This window comes from Solanum lycopersicum, chromosome 3, assembly GCF_036512215.1.
Source record: "Solanum lycopersicum chromosome 3, SLM_r2.1".
In the NCBI taxonomy this organism is placed as follows: domain Eukaryota; kingdom Viridiplantae; phylum Streptophyta; class Magnoliopsida; order Solanales; family Solanaceae; genus Solanum; species Solanum lycopersicum.
In genome coordinates, this window is record NC_090802.1 from 52,448,103 (window position 1) to 52,469,806 (window position 21,704).

The 21,704-nt window shown below is 32.8% G+C and overlaps 2 protein-coding genes across 2 annotated transcripts; one reads left to right on the forward strand and one right to left on the reverse strand.

The window, feature by feature from the left end:
• Window positions 1-2,701: 2,701 nt before the first annotated feature.
• Window positions 2,702-12,926, forward strand: LOC101245529 (uncharacterized). The gene is made up of 13 exons (XM_004235150.5): window positions 2,702-2,860; window positions 3,005-3,071; window positions 3,181-3,291; window positions 4,546-4,741; window positions 7,012-7,097; window positions 7,306-7,501; window positions 7,708-7,819; window positions 9,108-9,235; window positions 9,362-9,568; window positions 9,698-9,807; window positions 10,291-10,420; window positions 11,150-11,299; window positions 12,519-12,926. Exons 1-13 carry the CDS (start codon window positions 2,767-2,769, stop codon window positions 12,738-12,740), a joined length of 1,809 nt encoding a protein of 602 aa, XP_004235198.1. The 5' UTR covers window positions 2,702-2,766; the 3' UTR covers window positions 12,741-12,926.
• Window positions 12,927-13,625: 699 nt separating this feature from the next.
• On the reverse strand, window positions 13,626-15,251 carry LOC104646443 (uncharacterized). The gene is made up of 4 exons (XM_026029954.2): window positions 15,083-15,251; window positions 14,875-15,000; window positions 13,843-14,321; window positions 13,626-13,669 (listed from the first exon to the last, which is right to left on the reverse strand). Exons 1-3 carry the CDS (start codon window positions 15,173-15,175, stop codon window positions 13,875-13,877), a joined length of 666 nt encoding a protein of 221 aa, XP_025885739.1. The 5' UTR covers window positions 15,176-15,251; the 3' UTR covers window positions 13,626-13,669; window positions 13,843-13,874.
• Between the last annotated feature and the right edge of the window lie 6,453 nt (window positions 15,252-21,704).

Sequence of the window (21,704 nt, forward strand, 5' to 3'; positions counted from 1 at the left end):
TCGGTGATTCCATCTTTTTTCGGTCTGGGGGAGACACTTGATTTCATGATGCTCACATGATTAATGTCGGTTAAAGTTAAAGTTCCCAATGAATGGATGAGGCCATCCTCAAATGAATCATATAAAGAAATGAATGATAGCGAAGGTGTTAGGATAGGATAATCAAGAGGTAAGCTAGATCAAGACAATGTTATTAGGTTATTCCTGATCATTTTGCACTGCAAACCCGATGAAAGTCTTAAACTATATCCTAGGTATAACTGGTGTTCACACTGGCCTATAAATGAACTAAAATGAGGTACGTATGAATGAATGAAGCAGAATCTGTGTTTGCTAAAGAAGACTCCCTAGTTGAGGTCCCATACGTTGAGCCCTCATTTTGGAAAGTCTTAAGGTCAAGTCCATAATAACAAGGTCTCATGGCATATGAATGAATAATATGAAAGAAACTATGTGTTATATGTTATGTGCTATATGTAGATATCATGTGTTGTGTGCCATACGATAATTATAATGATGCATGTCACTCTCGTGGCATAACTTTCCCAATCTCAATTTGGCAAGTTTACTGGCTTGACTTCCAAAATCATGTCGTTAGGAAAGAGCTATTCTTTCTCATGCATGTCCCTGGTATGTGCTTGCATATACCCATACTTAGTACAAGTGTGTACTAATTTCATACAAACATCTACTTTTAGTTGCAGACACAGGTGGACGGTAAAACTACAGGTTCGTTGTTGCAGCTATCCGGACGTCAGCATTCATCTCGAGTTTGGTAGGTACTCACGTTTTCGAGGATGCTACTATTTTACATTCTAGCGTAGTTATAGAGTTGAGCTAGTGGAGCATGTTCCACTAGCGTTTCTTTCCTGTTTTGGTTTAGACTTTGTATTGGTGCTATTTGACCGATATACAATTAATACTTAATGAATTGTTTCTTTCAGTTGCTTATCTCGCAAATGTTAGATGATTGATGATGAACGATTATGAAATATTAAGAATGTTTAGCAAGTATGATTAAAGAATAAATTTTTTTAAATTTTCCGCTAAAATTAACCTATATAAAGTAAGAATGACGTAAATAGGCTTGTTTGCGACCTCTGAGAGGTCAACGATGCCGATCTCGTCTGGGTCTAGATTCCAGTCGTGACAAACCTAATCAACCAAGGGCTATGGAAGCTTCAATATAAACAGAAAGACAAAAGAGGACCAAGACTATAGGATTTGACATCTATACAAATGCAAGTGGTAGTCAAACCTTTAATGTAAGTGTATACATAATTTTGTTCATTTCTTACTCTACTATATAAAGTTTCATTTTGAGATATTTCTATGCAGCCTGGTACTTCAGGAGAAAAAGCTATCAATCCGAGAGTTTATAAGGATGCATCTCCAACAAATATTGATATTGATTATAAGCCTCGAGGACTCAAGTGGAATGGTGGAGATGCTGTCACTGGTTCACAGTTGCAACGAATCACTCAGTCAAGGAAAAACAATCGAGGAATATCTAGTGCACCAAAGAATGCCTAATTTATGTAGAAAAGTCACTTTTTGATTGTGTAATTAGCAGCAGAAATTTGTATTGACTGCTTTGAAACTTGGAGCTCACTAGAGCAAATCAAAGGCATGAATGATCAATTTTTACTACTTTTGAGGCACAATTATCTTCATTTCTTCGATTAAATCATTACAATAAACACACAAGACATTTACAATAGAAAAATCGATCAAAATTGCCCATAAAGAACACTACAATCTACCATACACTTTTATGAAGGAATCTAATTGAAGACAAATGAACCAACTAAGATCATTTTGTTACACAAATCCAAGTAGCCAATATCACCCCTACGATAATGCATATCATCCATACTTTTCTTGATCGATTCATCTCCAATTCATATGTTTTGACTCTTTTCAACAAACCCCATATCATCCTCCTAGCTTGAGCAGACATTTCATCATCATACTATCAAAAATATCCACATCCACCTCGTGCCAACAAAATTAAAGAAAAAAAATTGAATTATAAATAAGGTGATTCTTTACTATATTGGACAAAAAAAATGAATTTGTTTTACCTTTGAAGTTTTGCAACAAAGGGACCTACGTCCAGGATTGGATTGCGTCCATGAGGTCTTCATTTCCACAACTTTCCCACATTGACATAGTACGTTCTCAGTTGAAGAAGATAAATTCGACATTGGAACTTGATGATTAAGAAGAAATCAATGAAAAAGAGATATAATATAGTGAGCTAAAGAGGAGAAATAATGATGAAGAGAAACAAAAGAGGAGAAATAAGAAAAGAATAGGAGAAATTAGGATTAAAAGGGGGAAGAAGATCGTTGGTGGGTGGTTCAAGATCCATATCAACGCTTTTAAAGCGTCTGCATGCGCTTAAAGGACGTGAGATCACGTTTGGCTCCACATTAGCCAAAAATATTTAAAAGGATCAAATTATAGGGGTTAAAGAATTCAATAGAAATCTGGGTTAGTTGAGATATCTAGGAAAAAAACACAAACAACTTTAGGGACCTGTGTATTTGATCTTGAGCTGGTGAAATTACTGTGACCTCGGTCATCAGACAACCAATTGCTTGGTAGGCCATTAGGGAGAAATGGATGTTAAATTACAGTAAATGAGTAAATCCCAGAAATACCCTTCTTCTCTGAAAAAAAGTACGAATGTTTTTAGCTAATAAAAAAAGAAAAAAAAAAGGTGAATCAGAATTAAGAAAACGCTCCGCCGTAAGCTCGACAATGGCAAAGCAGAAGGAAACTTCCGCCATGGAAATTGACGATCAGAGTTCTATTCCTTCTGATCAGATCAGTAACCCTAAGTTCTCCGTCAATGGTATTCTCTCTCCCTCCTTGCCTTCCCAGAGCTTATCCGATGGAACTTCTTAATTTCTTTTCTCAATTGAATTGAATTTGAAAATTGTGAATCTATTTTTCTTCTAGATTACTGAATTTTAGCTACATTTTTATGCTTTTGTAGTGTTACAACTTTTAAAATCTGCTCAAATGCAGCATGGATTGCGATTCGGCGATTACGCTCGTTATAGGTGCTATTCCATTACACATATGCTCCTCAGAGCAATGAATTAGTGATTTAGGTATAATTTGTTTTGAGTGATTTTCGTGTAAAAGATTTAAGAAAATTGGAATTTGCAGGAGGTATTGTACGGCTCGATTAAGGAGATTATATAAATCGCTCAAGTTCACTCACGGACGTTTGAAGTACACTAAGCGTCCAATATCAATAACTACGGTTACTGAAGTGAGGTGTGTGCTTTTGTATTTCGTTTGTGATGTTTCTATACATAGTGTTAATTTGGTTTACTATTCAAGTGATGGATTGGTTGTGTTTTGTCCTATGAAGTAAGAGAACCCTATCATGCCACAACATATAGAAATGTGTCTTGAAGATTGTATTACTTATTACAACAACAAAAATTACCTTTCATTCTCAAACTAATTAGGACCAATTATATGAAGTCTCTACATTTTGTTCGGTCCAACTGTGATGTCTGGGCCACCTTGCGTGTGGCTCAACTATTCAACCGCATACTTGCTACCTCCTACTAGTAGAGTTACTTGGTAATTTTATCCACCAGGATTTAGGCAATTGGAAAAAAATCACCTAGTGTTTCTCTCTTGGGATTCAAATGCTAGTCTCATATGATTTCATCCCACTTCATTGATCACTAGACTACAGTTATTAATACAGATGAATTATAAATCTAACAGCACTAAAAAAGAGATCAGTTGAAAATTCACGCAGGCATTGTCTAGTGAAGGGTTTTGTCAGAGAAAGGAAAAAAGAGAGGGAGTCGAGGAGTTTCTGCTTTATTGGGTTATTTGATTCAGCAATTGTATGCTTGGTGGTCTTAAAAGTTCTAATCTATGCTCATGGAGAGTTGGGGAACCCATCAAAGAAGCATGGCGTATGGTGCCTGCAGCTATTTTTTGGTGCATCTGGAATGAAAGGAATCGTAGATGTTTTGATGGGGTTTCAATTCCTAACCACAATCTTATATCCAACTGTTTAGTCTTCTTATATAGTTGGTTCAACCAGGCCTCTGTAACCACGATTGATCTTTTTTTGGACTTTGTCTGCTCTTTAGTTATCTAGTAAATTCTTGTACAGAAGCAGACCCTTTTTTGCTGTAAATATTTTGCCTTGTATCTTCTTGATGCCTTCTAATGAATTCTCCTTACTTCATCAAAAAGTTCTAATCTATGTCATTGTTTATTGTTGATAAGCTATCATGACGTCTTTTCTTGGAACTTTTGGGTGCATTTTCTTGAGTTAGTATCTAAAATATTGACATGTTAGATCTAGTTCCTTGAAGAAGTATAAAGAGAGGAGTGTACTATTTTTTGTAGTATGATCTATATTTTCGGGGTTAGATTGAAGTCTATTGAGTTATGAACAATCTTACTCTGCCTAATATGACTCATAATTTTCTTTGTTATCTCCTGAATATACAAACTTGATTAATACTTTACAATGTAAATGATTTACGCTCGTTGTAGATTTCTTCACGTGGTTCTCTATACAGCTGAGAGAGCTTGGAGTCATGCTATGGAAAAGAAAACTTTGCCTGATGGACCGAATGCACGCCAAAGAAGTTATCTCATTGGTCGGTTGAGAAAGGCGGTTAAATGGGCTAGTCTTTTCCAGGAATTATGTTCCATCAAGGGAGATTCGAGAACATCTTTAGAAGCGGAGGTATGCTTCTTGTGTCATGATTCTCATATACATGGCATTATGCTTGCTCATCAGAGCATTTGATTTTAGTCATTCATCCAAATCATTGGTCCTTTGATCCCTGACGTGCTACCAGAGGTGTTGACTTGTTAATCTTCTCAAAATGCTTTTTCCTTTCTATTCTGGCCGTCTTTTTGTTCTTTTTCTTTTGATTAAGATGATCTCTCTGAAATACATAAAGTTAGGGAAAGGAAACTCATTCCACTAATAAATAAAAATGTAGTGGTGGCAGGAAGACCATCGGGTCCTTTTTTACCAAAAAACTAATAATAAAGGAACAGGAAAGTCATTGGGTCCTTAAGAATAACAGTGCTTACAGATTTTGGTGGATAGGCTTGATTCATATGTTAATATCTTGTGAAATAAAAATTATACTGAAAGAAAACAGATGCTTATGTGACTTATTTCTCTGTTTACCTTCCAAACGTTGCTTTTTGGTGATCTATTTCTATGTTACGATTATCCAAAAAAAGACTGGATTTATATCTAAAAAGTCTGGACTTATTTCACAGAATTACTCTAGTAAGCTGACACTACCACAGCTTTATCTGGCAGCAATCTTTTTGGTCCGTGAGGACTTTTTACTTCCGGTTGAGAATCTCCCCTTTAAATGACATCTGAAGTTTTAGCCTTTAGGAGGGCCATTTGTTGTAAGAAAGTTTCACGAATTAGCATTTGAAGAGCTTAGATGGGACAGGTTTCAGGTCATTATATGTTGTCATATTTTTCTCCTCAACTTGTTAGTCAACAATCAACTATACCGCAATCCCAAATTAGTTGGGTTGGACAAAATAATCCATCTACATATTTCATTCTATTTGGGTCCATGCCATTATAATACTGGCAAGAGAATGTATCTTTTGACGCAAATTGGTTAAAATATCTATATCTGGATCTAAGTGTATAAACAACAATTGAGTATTAACCCCGACTAGTTGATATTGCCTGCATGGATTTTTTCTTCTACTTGATGAACAGATGGATTTCTGCTTCTGTTCTGTTTTATTTTTAGTTAAGCCGACTGTGATCCCCAAAGAAAATTGTATATCCTTGAGACAATTTCTCTCCTTGTGGTTTTAAGTTTACCTCGTGGTGCACCTGTAAGTGGATATGGCACAAGCAGATACTATTACTATGAAGATTTATCACAGTATAACTATTTCTTTTATACTGACCGCCCACTTACCACAATCATCTTTAATTCGTTAATGGAACAGACTTTGAATACATAGAGGAGTTGTCTTGTACTTGCTAATGACTTCATAAACTGAATGAGTTCCAAAGTGTTAGAATCCTTGTCTAGGTTGTAGCTTATACTCTTGGGAAGGATAAAACAAACTAATCAAACGACTTACTTGGATAGAAAGGATAAAAGCGAAGAAAAGAGCTTCATTTGGATGACCTTTTGGGGGGCCAAACTAGTTGTTGAAACTTTTGAGGAAAAGAAATATACATATACTAGCCGGTGCATATGTGTAAATGCTCGAGAGAGAACGTGTTTATTATCAATTGTGGTGGACAAGGGACAGTACTGATCTGTGCAACTGCAGTCATTAATGTTGGCTATGGTCAAGGATGTGATATTCAACCACAGTCTCAGAAGATGAATAACTATAGCTCCTTCCCTATTATTCTGTTCTAGACGGTTTTAAAAGCTGCCGATTTTTCACTCATCTTTCTGCCCTTTTTTTGTCGCTGCTAGTCATTTTCCCAACCCAGTTTATCAATGTTGTTTAATGAGAAGTTAGTACAATGTTAAATCTGTTTTTTAAGCTTATATAATTGGTAATTCCTTTAACCTTGCCTTTTTGGCACCTTACCTTTGTATGTTGGTGGTAGAACAAAAAATCAAAACGTAAAAAACCATCAGATCATGTTTTTAATCCTCTATTTTCTTAATGTACTGCTTTTATTTGGGGGAGATTTTTTTGTGATTAGTAAAATTATTTACCTTGTGTAAAACAGAGAGTCAAGCTTTGCATATCTGCAGATTGTCGAAATTGGATTTTTTTGTGGAGATTTTGCATAGACAATAGTTAATTCATCTAAATTACTGAATCACATCCTTTTAGCATTGTCATTATTCTTTTTCATTGCTCTTGTGTAGGTGTGGTGTTTCATTTTGTGTCTCAATGCTTAAAGCGACTCAATATAGTTTTTAATTATTGACCCTAATCTTCAAGAGTTTGGTTTTATAGTGTGATTCAGCAATCTGGTTTCCTAATCCACAGGCTTATGCTGCATACATGAAAGGGAGTTTATTGTTTGAACAAGATCAAAACTGGGACGTTGCTCTAAAGTGTTTCAAAAGTGCCAGGTACCGTAGCCGTTATGGAGATTTATACTTCTCTATTGCTGACGCCTGACAGTATAATGGCCAGACTGTCTAGTTTGTTTTAAATTGATACCCATAGAGGATGTTGTAGAATAATCTCTTCATTCTGCTCGGTATCCGCTTCTCTTTTTGAATTATACCATTGTCTCAACAAGGTCCTGAAGGCTCAATATCTGACTAATTTGGATAGGGCTGTGTATGAGGAGCTTGGAAAATATGGAGATCTAGAGAACCAAGTATTGTGCCGTGAGCGGGTTGAGGAACTAGAACCTAGTATCAGATATTGCTTACACAAGATTGGTGAGTCTAACTTACAAACTTCTGAACTCGTTTCCATCGGTGAAATGGAAGGGCCTGCACTGGACCTTTTCAAAGCAAAGTTGGAGGTGAGCTGTCATTTCTAAGTGTGTATCTACGATTTCACCCGATAAAATATAAGTGTGTACAGTTTATAGGCACTATTTTTTGTAGTTGTAAGATAATGCTTCAATTGTACTTTGGGTGCTGTCTTCGTCAAGATTTTTTTTGAAAAATGAGTTTTGATGACTATTTGCTCCTTAAAGATCTATGACTCTCTTTTCTTTGTTTACAGGCTGCTATGGCAGAGGCAAGATCTCAGCAGGCAGCATCTATGACAGAATTCCATTGGCTTGGAAATAGATTTCCAATTTCAAATGCAAAGACACGGGTGTCCATTCTGAAAGGTATGTAATTACTTCGATACAAAAGGTAGCACTTAGATAAATGCATCCATAGCCAACTTATGGGAGGTTCTAGCAATAGGATTTTTTGATCTCTTAAGTTTGGAATTCTTCCACTCTATGATTTTGAACCAAATTTATTCTTTCAACCTAGTTTCATATTGTGGTCTGCATATTTGTGTTCTTTATGCAACAAAGCATATCTAGGGCATTGCTGATATTTTCTACTTCTTTTGTGGATGTATGTACTTGAAGTTCTTGTAGGTTGCGGAGCACTCTCTATGACCCTTATGAGTTGCCTTCTAATGTTAAGGGTGTTAACAGTTGCAGATTTGCATGTCTAGTCTTAGCAACTGTGATGATAAATTTAACGAAGTATAAAATATGTAAAAATAGGAGGCAAACCAAAATTGTAACGAATTGTCCACTAGGAATGCTATGTTATACATTTTTGAAACTGATGGAATGCTATGTTATAATGCAACGAGTCCGTTATTTCACAAAGAATGAATTATACATATGTATATATTATACGCCTCTAGTCCATATTAAGTGAATTTTTGGGATATGGCACACCCCTTAAGAAAAATATTGAAGGACTGAAATTAAATGTGCTACTTTCCACTATTATTCCTTTTGATTATTCCAAAACTATTCTCCTAGAAAATATAAAGTAGTGAAGAACCTCATTTAAGGGAAAGGTAAATATGGAAACAGTCCCAAAGTTCTCTTGAACTTTGAAAAATTCACTTATTTTGAACTGTGAAAGTCTCAACAATTCACTTAATATGGACTAAAGGTAGTACCTAAAAAATTGCATTAACATTGTTGCTTTTACAAACTTGAGTGGGACATGAGAATCTTCACTGGATTTAACTTAAGAGGCCTGTAATTTAGTTCTAAAATTTTTCCTCCTCATTTTTGCATCTCTAATGAAATACTCCATTTATTCAATTTTATGTGACGCTCTTTCCTTGTTAGTTTGTTCCAAAAAGAAAATTTCTATACTTGGGACACAATTTGACTTTAAACTTCTCATTTTACCCTTAATGACATGCGTTTATGACCACAAAAATATCATGGCATATATAAAACCACAAGATCTAAAAAAGTTCCGTTCGTAAACTCTGTTCTCAGTCAAAGCCTTCCACATAATTGAAATGGTGGGAGTAACTTTTAATCACTTCTTTGGATTTCGGTCAACTAAATGCATATTCGCATATCTGCCTTTAAAATATCATGTTGGTTTTTACTATATTTTAAGCTTATATTCCACACTTCCATTCATCAGCCCAGGAACTGGAGAAAGATATCCATGGTTCAGCTGCTGATTCTCTTCCAGCAGAGAAGAAACTTGTGTTGTATGACAAAATATTTGCAGCATATCACGAAGCCAGGAGCTGCATCCGGAATGACCTGGTGAGGACTACTCCTTATATCACGTGGAAGTAGCTATCTCTTGGAAATTTCAAGTTGCTCTTGTATATTGCGTACATCAATTTGAAGTCCTGAATTGGTCCATCTAATACATGGTTTTTCTTCTAGGTTACGGCTGCTAATTCGGAAAATGTTAAGGATGAGTTAAGTGGACTGGATAAAGCCATTGGTGCAATTTTAGGGCAGCGAACCATTGAGAGGAATCAGTTGCTAGTTAAAATAGCTAAAAGCAAGCTCAACAAGGTCCGTGATGATAAAAATGAAAAGGTCACAAAACCAGAGGAGCTTGTTCGGCTGTATGATCTACTGCTACAGGTAACAATTTTGGAGTGTAATTTTTTAATTACATTCTTAATCAGTGCATTTTAGATCAGAGTTGGCAATATGACAAGATTCACTTATATGACTATTGGACTGCACTATTAACTGCTTGCTCTGTTGCAGAATACTGCTGATCTTTCTGATCTAGTTAGTTCTGGTAGAGATAGAAAAATGGAAGAAATTGCCTTAGCTGAAGAGTGCGAGCTGAAAAGTATGATTTTCCGAGCAGAAAGGTTCGACTTTTATTACTTAATTCAGTTGAAATGTTTATTTTGATCCGAGGTCTATCCAAAATAGCATATCTATCTCCCAAGGCAGGGGTAAGGTTTGAGTATGCACTACCCTCCCCAGCCCTCACTTGTGGGACTGTATGTTGTTGTATTGTTTCTTTCATTTTGCGATAGTTGAAATGACGTTTCTGGTGAGAAGGGGAGAGCAAAAGACTATCTTCATATGGTTTTAGCACTTCTTGTCGCCATCGAAAACTAATATTATTGGTGAAAGTTTTTTTTGATAAAGCTAATATTATTGGTGAATTTATAGAAGGGAGATCCTAAACTTTTAGTATCTCAGATAAAGAAGTTGTACAACTTCAATGTACAAAATGCTGAAGTGATGATCAATGTAATAAACCTTGGTGTATTTTAATGTAGTCATAGAATGTATATTTTCTTTTTTGAAATCAATTAAAAGCTTTTATTTCAATTTCCCTCCAGGTGCTTCTACTTAGCAAAGTCCTATAGTTCGGCGGGTAAGAGGACAGAAGCTTATGCCTTGTACTCTCGAGCTCATTCTTTAGCTGATGCAGCTCTTATGAAGCTGCAGTCTGCGAATGCTGCTGATCAGGTAAACATTTTATTAGTCTAAGTACCTACTTTTATTATATTGTGTTATGGTGTATGTGCTCTTAATTTTCATTGATAAAGCTTCCTAGCTGTTTCTTATAGGATGACTAGTACAAAGATACCCGTGCTAGAGGCAGGCCCAACTCCAAAAAAATTCTACCCCAAAATTATCAAATTTGTATCTATATGTATTCATGATTTCCTAACTTCCTCAGAACTTCAAAATCTCATCTTAAGATCTTTTTTTTTTTTAACTTATATTATACTACAACATTAAGCGTAAGTTGATTAAATTTTTCAAAAGGATAAAATGTGATACAAATTTCTACGGTTTTAAATTTAGTAATGTATATTATACTCTTTAGTTATGTTTTTTATCTTTCTTTTAACTTATAGCCCATGCTGTTAAAGGTAGGACAACACCTGGCATATAAGTAAACGATTCCTGGTGTTTTCGTCATTTAAGTGCACACTAAAGCCTATATTACCAGTAAAAATGCACAAAAGTAACACAAACTAACCAAAATGCCATATAATGGATTTTGTGACTTTAAGCAGCCATGTTGACCTTCAACTGCTAACTCTCCCTTGTAGTAAATTCTGATGCATAATTATAGCATTCTTTTAACTTCTACTCATGTCGCTTCAATTAGTATATGAGTGTGAAATGTGAATGCTTCTTTTTTTTTTGTATCTTCTTCTGTCATTGTTTTCTCTCCATCTGTATCAGGTCATCATCAATGAACTGAGAACACTGTGTAACGAGAGCAGATCTAACAGCTATGTTGAGCATGCCAAAGGAATTATGGAGGAGGAAAAGGCTCCAGAAAATCTCTCGAAAAAGATATCAAATATTTCATTGAATGGAACTGATAAGAAGGTACGATTCAGCCTTCCATATGTCTGTTGAGTACTTTTGCAATCATTACCATTAGTTAATTTGTTGTAGTATTCACCTTCTCTGTGATGTTCTTGGTGCATATGGAACCACATATTCTTAGACTACTATATGAAAAACTAGGAAAGAAACTATGGAGATTTTCTGTGTCGTAGAATTACTTCCAACCATCTTCTTCTATGACCTTTTCTCAATTTATCAAAATACTTCAATTGGTACACGCAAGAAATAAGCTAATTCAGCAGCCTTTTGTTCAATTTCTCGTGGAGTCAAATTCTCATCAGTACGGGTCAAGGGAATGGACCCCTGGCCTCGGATGTCCATATAAAGAACACGACGAGCATAAATACCCTCTTTAACTTTTATTCTAAAAGTATTAGTTTGAATTAAGAATTTTGAATTCTTGGTAATTCAAAATCTAGTCAACATTTAGATTAGCCTCTCGATTATTTTCAGCAAAAAAAATAATAGTTTTCTCTATCTCATGTCCTTTAGAGGATGCTGCATTTTGTGTGCAGGATTCTTCAAATTAATAGGCATAATGTGACATGAAGCTGTAAATTTTCGTTGAAGGTTTCAACTCATGAAACGATAATACAGTTAGAGAATTTCTTCTGGTGTTATAATTATGCTTGTGTCCCCAAAAGGTGGTCAGATATGAACTACTAAGAGTGGTGTTTCTTCATTCGTAATTCTTGCTGAGCACTTCACCGTTGTGGTTGACACAAATCCCCACCTCCACCCCACACAGTAGAAATTTCAGTTTTACTTCATTTCAGGTTTTTATCCAATTAATACGACATAGATGCTCCCAACTGTTGGAAATATTTTTTTTAATAGTTTTATATTAGCTAGCACAATATTAGCGTAACCTGAATGTTTGAAGCACCAAGTATGATTCTGCCTTGATTTATACTTGATATGTGGTAGTTACTTCAAGTGTTCATGCTACTTCTCTATATCCTTATTTGGTTGGGGTTGTTTTTGAATCCGTGCAACTTAGATTCCTCGGCAGTTGATTGCCTATTTTCTTTTTAATCCAAGAACTGGGTCCTTTATATCCTTATTTATTCGGGGTTGTTTTTTGCCATTATATTTTGCATTCTTCTTTTTCTAGTTTGTCTTGTTTCTGCTTTCATTCCCATTTGCAGTCTTGTGATTCCCCTGATGTGCGTAAATCCATGTTTTTTACTTCTTTTAGATGGAGAAACTTCTCATGGAAAAGTTGGATACATACGAATCAGCTGTTGGTGAAGCCAACATGAAGGTTGCTCCTCGAATTGAAACATTTCCGCCTGCCTTCCAACCAGTTCCTCGTAATCCCATCGTATTGGACCTGGCTTATAACCTTATTGACTTTCCATCGCTGGACGCTCGTATGAAGAAAGATAAGAAAGGTTTTATTAGTAGGTTTTGGGGCTGAGCTTTTTTTTTCTTGGTTGATTTTTCAGTTGCACCATAGAGTTGAGGCAATTTTGTGAAATTTTACGCTGCAAAATTCTTAGACATGCCTTTAGAAAATTTATCTATACCTGAGAATTCTCAGAAAATTCATTCTATATGCACTCTGTTTTTTAAAGTTACAATTCCGGAACAGATTTAAAAAGAATCTTGAACAGGCAAAATTTATTTAGATGTGCATTGTACTCCTATGTGTATCATCTCTCTATATTTCAAGCAAACAGAAAATTAACCAAGTTTGTTTTGAAATAAAGGGAAACACCAACTACCACTATTGCAATTTGGAACTAAAGTTAATTGTGAAATGCTTTGGGTTGGATTCTTAAAGGTGTAGACTCTTTCTACTTGTTCTCAATTTTTTAACGTCTTGCGATGATTTGATGTCGTTCCTACCAAGTATTAGAAAGTTACATCATACTATTAATGGTTCAACTTCTGTTTACGTGAGGGTAATTTATTTTGGACGGATTGGTCCATTTTCTGGACGCACTTAAAATATACCATTTAGGCCTTATGTTTTGCTATGGATATATATGTGTAGAACCATACACTCTGTAGATTGATATTGGTTACATCAGCTCCCTACGTCCTACATATGTCACTCAAGAGCCAAAGTCATTACCAAAATGGTCAACGTCTTCTGAAATCAAATACTTGCGAGTATTTCATGTCTTCTATATTTGAACTTTAGTTAACAATTATTTGTCAGTATATTGTAAAATGCATTAGTAGGTAAAAACGATTTCATCTGATATTCTTCCATCTTGTATCAAATTCAATTCCCAAGCAAATTGCAGCATATCATTGTGCTCTCTATAGATCAAAACAATCAGATATTCAGCTGATATCTACCAAAATGCTTCAGATTGACACTTGATCTAGTTGAATTATCTGCTTAACACATACATCCATGCTCGACACAGTTATGATTCACACAAGTTATACCAAATTCCAAAATGAAGATCCAAAACAGAACTACAAACACTTTTTTCGAATATGATTGACACGAATACATCAGCGCAAAATGAAGAGTTCATGTACCATAGGTGAAAAGAGAAATATACCTGCAAACATCAGCCACTGAGATCGCAACATTTTAGGTAGGTAAAGGTCCATGGAAAGAGTGATTTTCGCCCGAATGGAAGAAGAATCCGATGAAAACAGCAATTATCCACAGCAAGAAAGTCAGTGTCACCAAATGGAGTTTCTTTGAGACAATGGCATTATAGCAGTCCTTGTCTTCTGGCAGTCCATAGAACTCTTCAACTACAGTGTTCATGAAAGCATCGAGAAGGTTCTTATACCGAATATCAATATCTGTTGCATTCACCACTTGCACTTGAGCTTCTCTTAGGTACTTTACTGCCATTTCAGCCTCAACAGAACCAAAATTCACATCACTAATTTGTGGAATTTCATTACGGCTATTCGAACCAGTGCATTCTTTGAACTTGTCAGAAGTTACTGTCGATGACAATGGAGTCAGATCAACTAGAGGATCCACTGCCTCTGATGAAGGAGAAGTCTCTGGAATCAACAAGTCCTGAGAGGAATAGGGATCCGAAAGTTCATCTCAAATACTATAAAGAGTAGTGAAATTCGCAGACATGAAACTCAATTCAAATATCTCAAAATTGAAAACATACACAATTGAGATACAAATAGCTTATTTATCGCAAACAGAGTAAGAAATTATGATCAGATTTTGAATATACTAGTGAAATCAAAGCGAATTGCATACTTCAACCGTAACAGGACACACACTGTACTGCTGAAAAGTGAAAACGGAGTCATAGCTGCGAAATTCAAACAATGCAGAGAAAAAACACTTTAAATCAATAGAAGATCAAAAAATTACATACAAAATTTGGATTTAATGAACGAACTCAGCTAACTCAATTTTGTGTAAATACTACAATTAGTGATGAAAATTCGCGCGCACATCTTGAATTATCTCAACGGCGGTTTCAGTGAACGAAATTAACAGAGAAGAAATTAGAACTTGTTCGCTGTTAGGCTTGTGTGAGAAGTACAATTATGAAAATGCAAATAAATAGCTAGAAAATTGATGAAATAGGAGGCATTTCAGATATTACCTCAGAGGCAGATTCAGTGAGTAGACTATGATCATCTGAAAACAGAGAAGAAGTGCCGATCGATGATTGAGAAAATGAGGAGGCAGCTTGCGATTCAAACACAGAATTCAAGTTCTTCCTAGTGCTCTGCATACAAAAAATAAGATGAATATAAGAAGAGAAAACAGAGGATACATATGAATGTTCATTGCTGAAATCTTCTGTATACTTTGATCTGCTTCTTAGTTTGATCGGCGGAGATGGATTTTGATCGGCGATTTCCGAGCTCCTTCAATGGTGTTTGAAGATGATGTTCTCTCATGTTTTTGATGTGCGCCAAAGGCTTTTTGGAATTTCAAATAATGCTTTGGGAACTCCTATATATACGGATAAATTTACTCTATTTTCCAATATTTAAATATTAGAGAGAGAAAATGATACACCTCTATCCCTTCTTATTTTACCCATTAGAACTTCTTCTAATTTGCAATTTGATTTTGATATTCTATTAATTAATAGTAATAAAATAAAAAATTACTCCTTTAGTCTCATTTTTACGTGGCAATTTTATTAGGCACGGAGTTAAAAAATAATGAAGACTATGAAATGTTAATCTAATTGTCCTTTAAAAAAGTAAACTTATTTTTCTATCTTCTCATAAATGTATTAGGTACTATTTTAATATTAGGTGGAACCAACAAGAAAAAAAAATTATACTTTTAAATATTTACCATATAAAAAAATGTAACATTCTTTTTGAACTGACCAAAAAAAAAATGATATCACATGGAACGGAGGGATTCATTTTTTTATATATATAGATGTGCTAAGTAGATAAGTAAATAAGAATAAGGTGAGTAGTAGTACATTTTATTTTTGAAAATTCTTATGGTCATTTGTCCATTAAAATTAGAACAAAATGAGAAGAATCACCTAGTGTTTTTACAAGTACTATTTTAATCAATGTAAAAACATCATTTTCCAACGTATTCTTCAAACAAAATATTTTCTGCATCCCTATTACTTGTCAAATATTTTGTAATTTAACTTCCTTTTTTAACTTATCAATTTTGTCAAAAGGAATAACCAGTAGCGGATTCAGAATTTTTGTTCACAAAATTCGAAAGTAAGAACATAAATGTGTAAATAAGTTTTTCAAAATGAAAACCTTAAATTTAATGGAGTTTAAAACTATACTTTTAACACGTTTTTTAAAATTAAAAAAAAAAACACTAAAGAAATATATAAAAAAACTAAAAAAATTGAAAAAGGAAAAAATAAAACTCATTCATTGGAGCTTGGACAAGAGACGCACAACTTAATTTCAAAAAGACTTCCACTGCAGCGGGAAACTTCTCTTTGTTATTGAGATGTTGAAAATATATATATTTACAAAAAATATAGAAAATTTAATTTATATATATAATGTAATTTTTTTATCAGAATTTGAGGAAACCCACTCAAGATCACATGGGTCCAGCCCTGGGAACAACAGTTTTCTTATAACAATTGAGTTATTGTCTCTAAATAGTGTAATGAGCAAATATATATTAACTATATTATAAAACAATAAATTTATTAAATTAATCATTATTTTTTTAATAAACACGCCGACTCAAATAGTTTGTCATATCTTTTGATATTTAATCACTAAATAAATATTTAAAAATAATTTAACTGCTCAATGTCAAATTCAAACATTAAAAACCACCTACTGAACATGACAGTTTGGCACCTAGTCATACGATTAGTAAAACGTTACTTAAATAAGATATTTTCAACAATCAATGAAAGAAAAAAAATGTCTTTAAAAGGAAATATAACAATATGATCATTCAACATCACTACGAGATAATCGACTTAATAGCTTTAATACAGCAAAATGATGTTCTAACAAAGTAGATCAATTAAAAACAAAACATTAACCAACTTAAACAAAACGCACACACATATGTGACATAGCCATTAAATAAAGCGACTCTAGCTAACGTTCAATCACACCATATTAAAAATATCTTATTAATCGCGGCGAAGTCTGCGGAAATACTGAGAAGGGTTACTCTCAAATTGATCCCTGTAAATGTGACTGCCGTTTCTTCCTGGAGCTTTCATCATTTTCCTGTTGACAGACCCTCCATCATTAATTAGTTTACACAAGCCCCATCCTAGCAATACTATTACTGCTCCAATTGCAATTCTTTTAATTACCTCTTCTGATGATGAAAGACTACCTAGATTCAACTGCTCAATAGTTTCATCACATTTTATTTCATCAGAGTTTTTTGCACTACTCTCACAGGAACCCATTATAATTTTATTTTATTTTTAGAAAAAAAATATTTGTTTCTGCTTAGTTGTACTAAACAAAACACCCATATTCATAAAGACGAGGTTAAACTTTACATTGAATTAATTGAGTGTGACGGTCCATTTTTCGCTCTGCATTGGAAAACTGAAAAATTTTTGAAGGTAAAAAGACGTGGGGATAAATTAATTGAACTATTGGGGAATATCAATAGTCAACTAAATATGGAACATTATCCATGCATTCACAACAAATTACGAAAATAGACACTTTTTATTTCATTACTTCCTATTATATTTTTAAAAATTCAAAATATCTCTTATTTTTTAAAGTATTCGAATCAATATTTAATGTATTCGAGTTACATATTATTTATTCGAGCAACATATTAGTGTATTTGGACTAATAATTAATGTATCTAAGCTATATATTATGTATCCGGGCTTATTTTTAATGTATTCGAACTACATATTAATGTATTCGAGACAATATTTAATGTATTCGAACTACATATTAATGTATCTAAGCTTCAATTATTGTATCCGATTTTTTTAATTTTTAGGAGATTAATGTAATTAAAACTTATTAGGGATCAATTGTAATTTCATATTAAAACTATGAGATTTTATGTAATTTACGCTTCATAATATATTTGATACATTATCTTTTAAATGATTATTATTTTTTCATTTGAGGTGCATTTTATGAAATTAATTTTATTAATTATGTTTTCAAATCCAAAATTTGACTATTATTATTTTATATGGTTATTTAGTATTAAGAATAATATGAAATATAATAATAACACCTGATTTGCTAAAATAAATAAGTAAAATAAAATATTTATTTTTAGAACTGAGAACGAGAGGGTTCAATGAAAATTATTTATTTTTTCTCTCAAAACTAGGGTTTTGATTTAGGAGGATGAATTGATAAGTTAGTGGGATTCTAGTTAACGCTTAGATGGAGGGGTCAGTCCCACATGATTTGCCATGAAATTAAAAATTTTAAATATTAACTTGTAATCGTATTTATTATCTCTTGAAATAACGATAAAAATATTTTTTTATCATAAAATATAATAAAAAAATATAACTTCATAAGTAATTTATTTCGAATAATTCATGTGAGTCAAACCATATAGTCTCAAAAAGTTATTTCCGTGTTTATTAAAAGTACAAATTGTGTATTATCTATCTCTCTATTATCCATATTAACAAATAAGAAAAAAACTTCCAAAGTTTGTTTTAGTATACATCATTCTTCAATATTTACTTCCTCATGTCACTTTTACTTTACGCTTGTATTAAGAAATGATGTAACTTTACTCGTCTATTTATTTTTAATGTTTTACTAAGTCAACTTTATAATAAATTATGAATATATTTTTAAGATTAATTAACTACACTGTCAATCATAAAATAGGCGAAATATAATAATTTATGCATTAATTTTATAAAAAAATAAATATTGTGATCCAACTATTTATAAAAAAAAGTTATATATAAAATGTAAGAAGGAAGTATAAGATAAGCTCTTTTCTATCCTTAGATTAGATAGATAATCCTTGTTTTTGACATTATTATCTTCAAGTCACAAAATATGATTAGGTGGCCAATTTTCAGCGCGCACACTGTCATAGGCGAATCAAGAGGGTCATAAGAGTGTTCATATACATTGTATTAATTTATAAAAGTATTTTTTGTTTATGTATAGTATATAAACTTTGAATCCCTTAACACAAAATAGAAAGTAAACTCATTAAATTTAAAGTTGTTAAAAATATCATGTTTAATTGATGAAGAGCTCATCGACACAAGTTGCTTTAGCTAACACATAAAAAGAAGGCATGGGGCATTGTATACACCATCTTCGTTAGCATTGTAAGCATGTCTAATTTCAGAGTATTACACCCTTCAATATTAAATACACATTTTTATAAGCAAAAGCCTCTTCTCATTCTTCAATCATGTGAAAAATGAGTGTAGGAGTTGAAAATTAAAAAAGAAATGTGACAACGCCAAAATCAAAGCTTTTACTAATTAGGGATTAAGTTAAGTAGGATATGCAAAAACATAATTTGTGAAATTTATATGCTTTTTCGTCTCTTCTTTAACCTAAATCATCATTTCACAAGAAAAATTGAAACCCTAACAATAAGAGGAGTAAGACAATAGAGAAGAACAAACTTGAGAAATTTTTCTTAGTTCTCTCTCGAGGAAAGGGGAGAGAATTTGAACTTATAAAAGAAAAAAGGAAAAATAAATTTGAACCTATGAAAAAAGGATGGATTATTTTTGTATTTTTATCAAAGTTTTAAAATATATATTTTGAAATCTACTTAAGTTAATCTTTAATGAGTACTTTCTCTGTCCGTATTTGTTTGTCATGATTTTTATTTTTAGAGTTAAATTATAAAAACTTGACTAATATTTTAAAATATATTTTTTCATCATATTGATACGCAAAAAGTTATAATATATAGTATTTTTCATATAGTTTTAGAATATCTAATTTTTTTTATTTAAAATATCAAATTAATATAATCTATTTTACTTTTAAAAATTAATTAAATTGACTTTAGCATAACATATAGTTGGAGTAGTAAAAGCTTTTAACTTTGACTAGTCTGTTGTCACCTTTTTTTAATTCAATAAGGGAACTTGAGGACTTTTTTGAAATGATCAAATTTCATTAAACCTAATCATAAATTTGTCACCTACACTATTCTTAAAGCTTGAGTCACTTCTTTTATATTTTAAATTTTTTTTGTCACCCTTAATTGAATCTCCCACGTAACGTTGATGCATATTGGTATTAATGATGTCATCCTTCCTTTTCACGTTTATTTTAAGGCTTAACTCATCCGTAGCCATTTAAAGTTGTTTGCATAATTCTTTTAAATATTTCAATTAATTATTGTATCAATTGAATATTTTATTTGTTTAAAAGTCATTTCTATTAAACACAAAATATTAACATGGTAAAAAACGTGTAATTCACTTTCTTTGAGTGCGTTAATTTATTAAAAATAATATTTTTCCTTTTTTTTTCTTAATATATCCCTAAATTAATTAAAAAAATTAATTAACAATAAAGAAGAAGGACAATCGTCTTCTTCCCTCTTTCTGTCATATTATTTTTTCACTATTTTTATCTCTTTTTTTTACACCGGCACGCACACCACACTCTCTCTACCTCTTACCCTCATTGTTCTTTCTGTTTTCCTCTTTTTTCTTATGTCAATTTACGTCTCAAATATCTCAAAAAAAATTCATTCATCATGATGAAAAAAAATACGAATAGATTTTTTTGGGCAAAAGTCTATTATTTTTCTTTTCAATCTTAATAAATAGTTACTAATGTATAAAAGATGAAGGCAATGAGTGAAAATTTTTAATGCTATCGAAATGAAAGAGAATGCGTATTTAACTTTAATAGACAATAATGGTGTATCATTGTAGTGTTGATACCAATGGAAGAGAATAAAGAGATGGAGCGACGCCTGCTCCATGGAAAATCAGAAATGACTCTTATTAAAGAAGAAGGGAAAGTGGGGTGGGGTGGGGGGGGGGGAGATTTTAATTAAAAATTAATTTTTTAGATTTTTAAAAATACTTTCTGAATTAATTAAATAGAGGTTTTAAAAAAATTAAATTTAATGTCACTTGTCATCATATTATTGGTAAAACTATTTATGAATTCGCGTTTGAAATACACACATTTTTATTTTTCAATTGATTGTTAGTTTGTGCAAATAGGTATAAATTTTTTAAGGTTTTAAGTGTTCAATAGGTACATTCCTTAGTTGAGGTGTTTGAGTGAAATATGAAGACAACTTTAACTGTGGCCTTATTCTAAACATGATAGCAAACAAAGTCCGTAGAGTGTAGCCTAGTGATCAATGATGTGATAGAGAATTTTGAGGTCTCAAGTTCAAAACTCAATGTAAACAAAAAACATTAGATGGATAAATTACCTAATATCTGTTATTGGTAAAAGATAGATAAGCGAAAAACTAAACCAAGCACTACAATTATGTGTATATATATATATATATAAATAGTCCCTAACTTTCTTTTTTAATTTCTTCCTCCTCACTTGATATTAACATTGCTAATGGACTATTTTCAAGCTTGAACCATTCTCTCCCAAGTTGAAGAATTAACAAACGCTACTCGCTTGCCCAGGCAGCTTGTCGGATGGTCACCTTTGCCATACTTTGGCTTCATGTAACTACTCCAAAAGTGTATTTCCATCTTTTTAAAGTCTTTTTAACTTACCGCAAAAGCTTCTACCTTTTTGCTCCCTTGGTAGAAAGAACTCACAATTTTAGGGTTGGAAATGAGGGGTGCTTACAGGGGTGGAGCTAGCTTGTAAAAAAGGTGTTCATTCAAATCTCTTTCAACGGAAAATTATATTATTTATACATAGTTAAAACAATTTTATATGTATATATATTAGTTGTGGAACTCTCTTCGGCTACTTCATGTGTCAAATTCTACATATTTTGAACCCTTTATTGAATATTCTAGCTCCGCCTTTG

Excerpts from the sequence above, each read along its gene's own strand:
- LOC101245529 (XM_004235150.5), top strand. The coding sequence starts at position 2,767 with ATGGCAAAGCAGAAGGAAACTTCCGCCATGGAAATTGACGATCAGAGT. Across the intron at positions 7,820-9,107 it reads ACGGGTGTCCATTCTGAAAG|CCCAGGAACTGGAGAAAGAT; the intron begins GTATGTAATTAC and ends TCCATTCATCAG. Across the intron at positions 11,300-12,518 it reads TGAATGGAACTGATAAGAAG|ATGGAGAAACTTCTCATGGA; the intron begins GTACGATTCAGC and ends TACTTCTTTTAG.
- LOC104646443 (XM_026029954.2), bottom strand. The coding sequence starts at position 15,175 with ATGAGAGAACATCATCTTCAAACACCATTGAAGGAGCTCGGAAATCGC. Across the intron at positions 15,001-15,082 it reads AAACTAAGAAGCAGATCAAA|AGCACTAGGAAGAACTTGAA; the intron begins GTATACAGAAGA and ends TTTTGTATGCAG. Across the intron at positions 14,322-14,874 it reads TCACTGAATCTGCCTCTGAG|GACTTGTTGATTCCAGAGAC; the intron begins GTAATATCTGAA and ends TATTCCTCTCAG.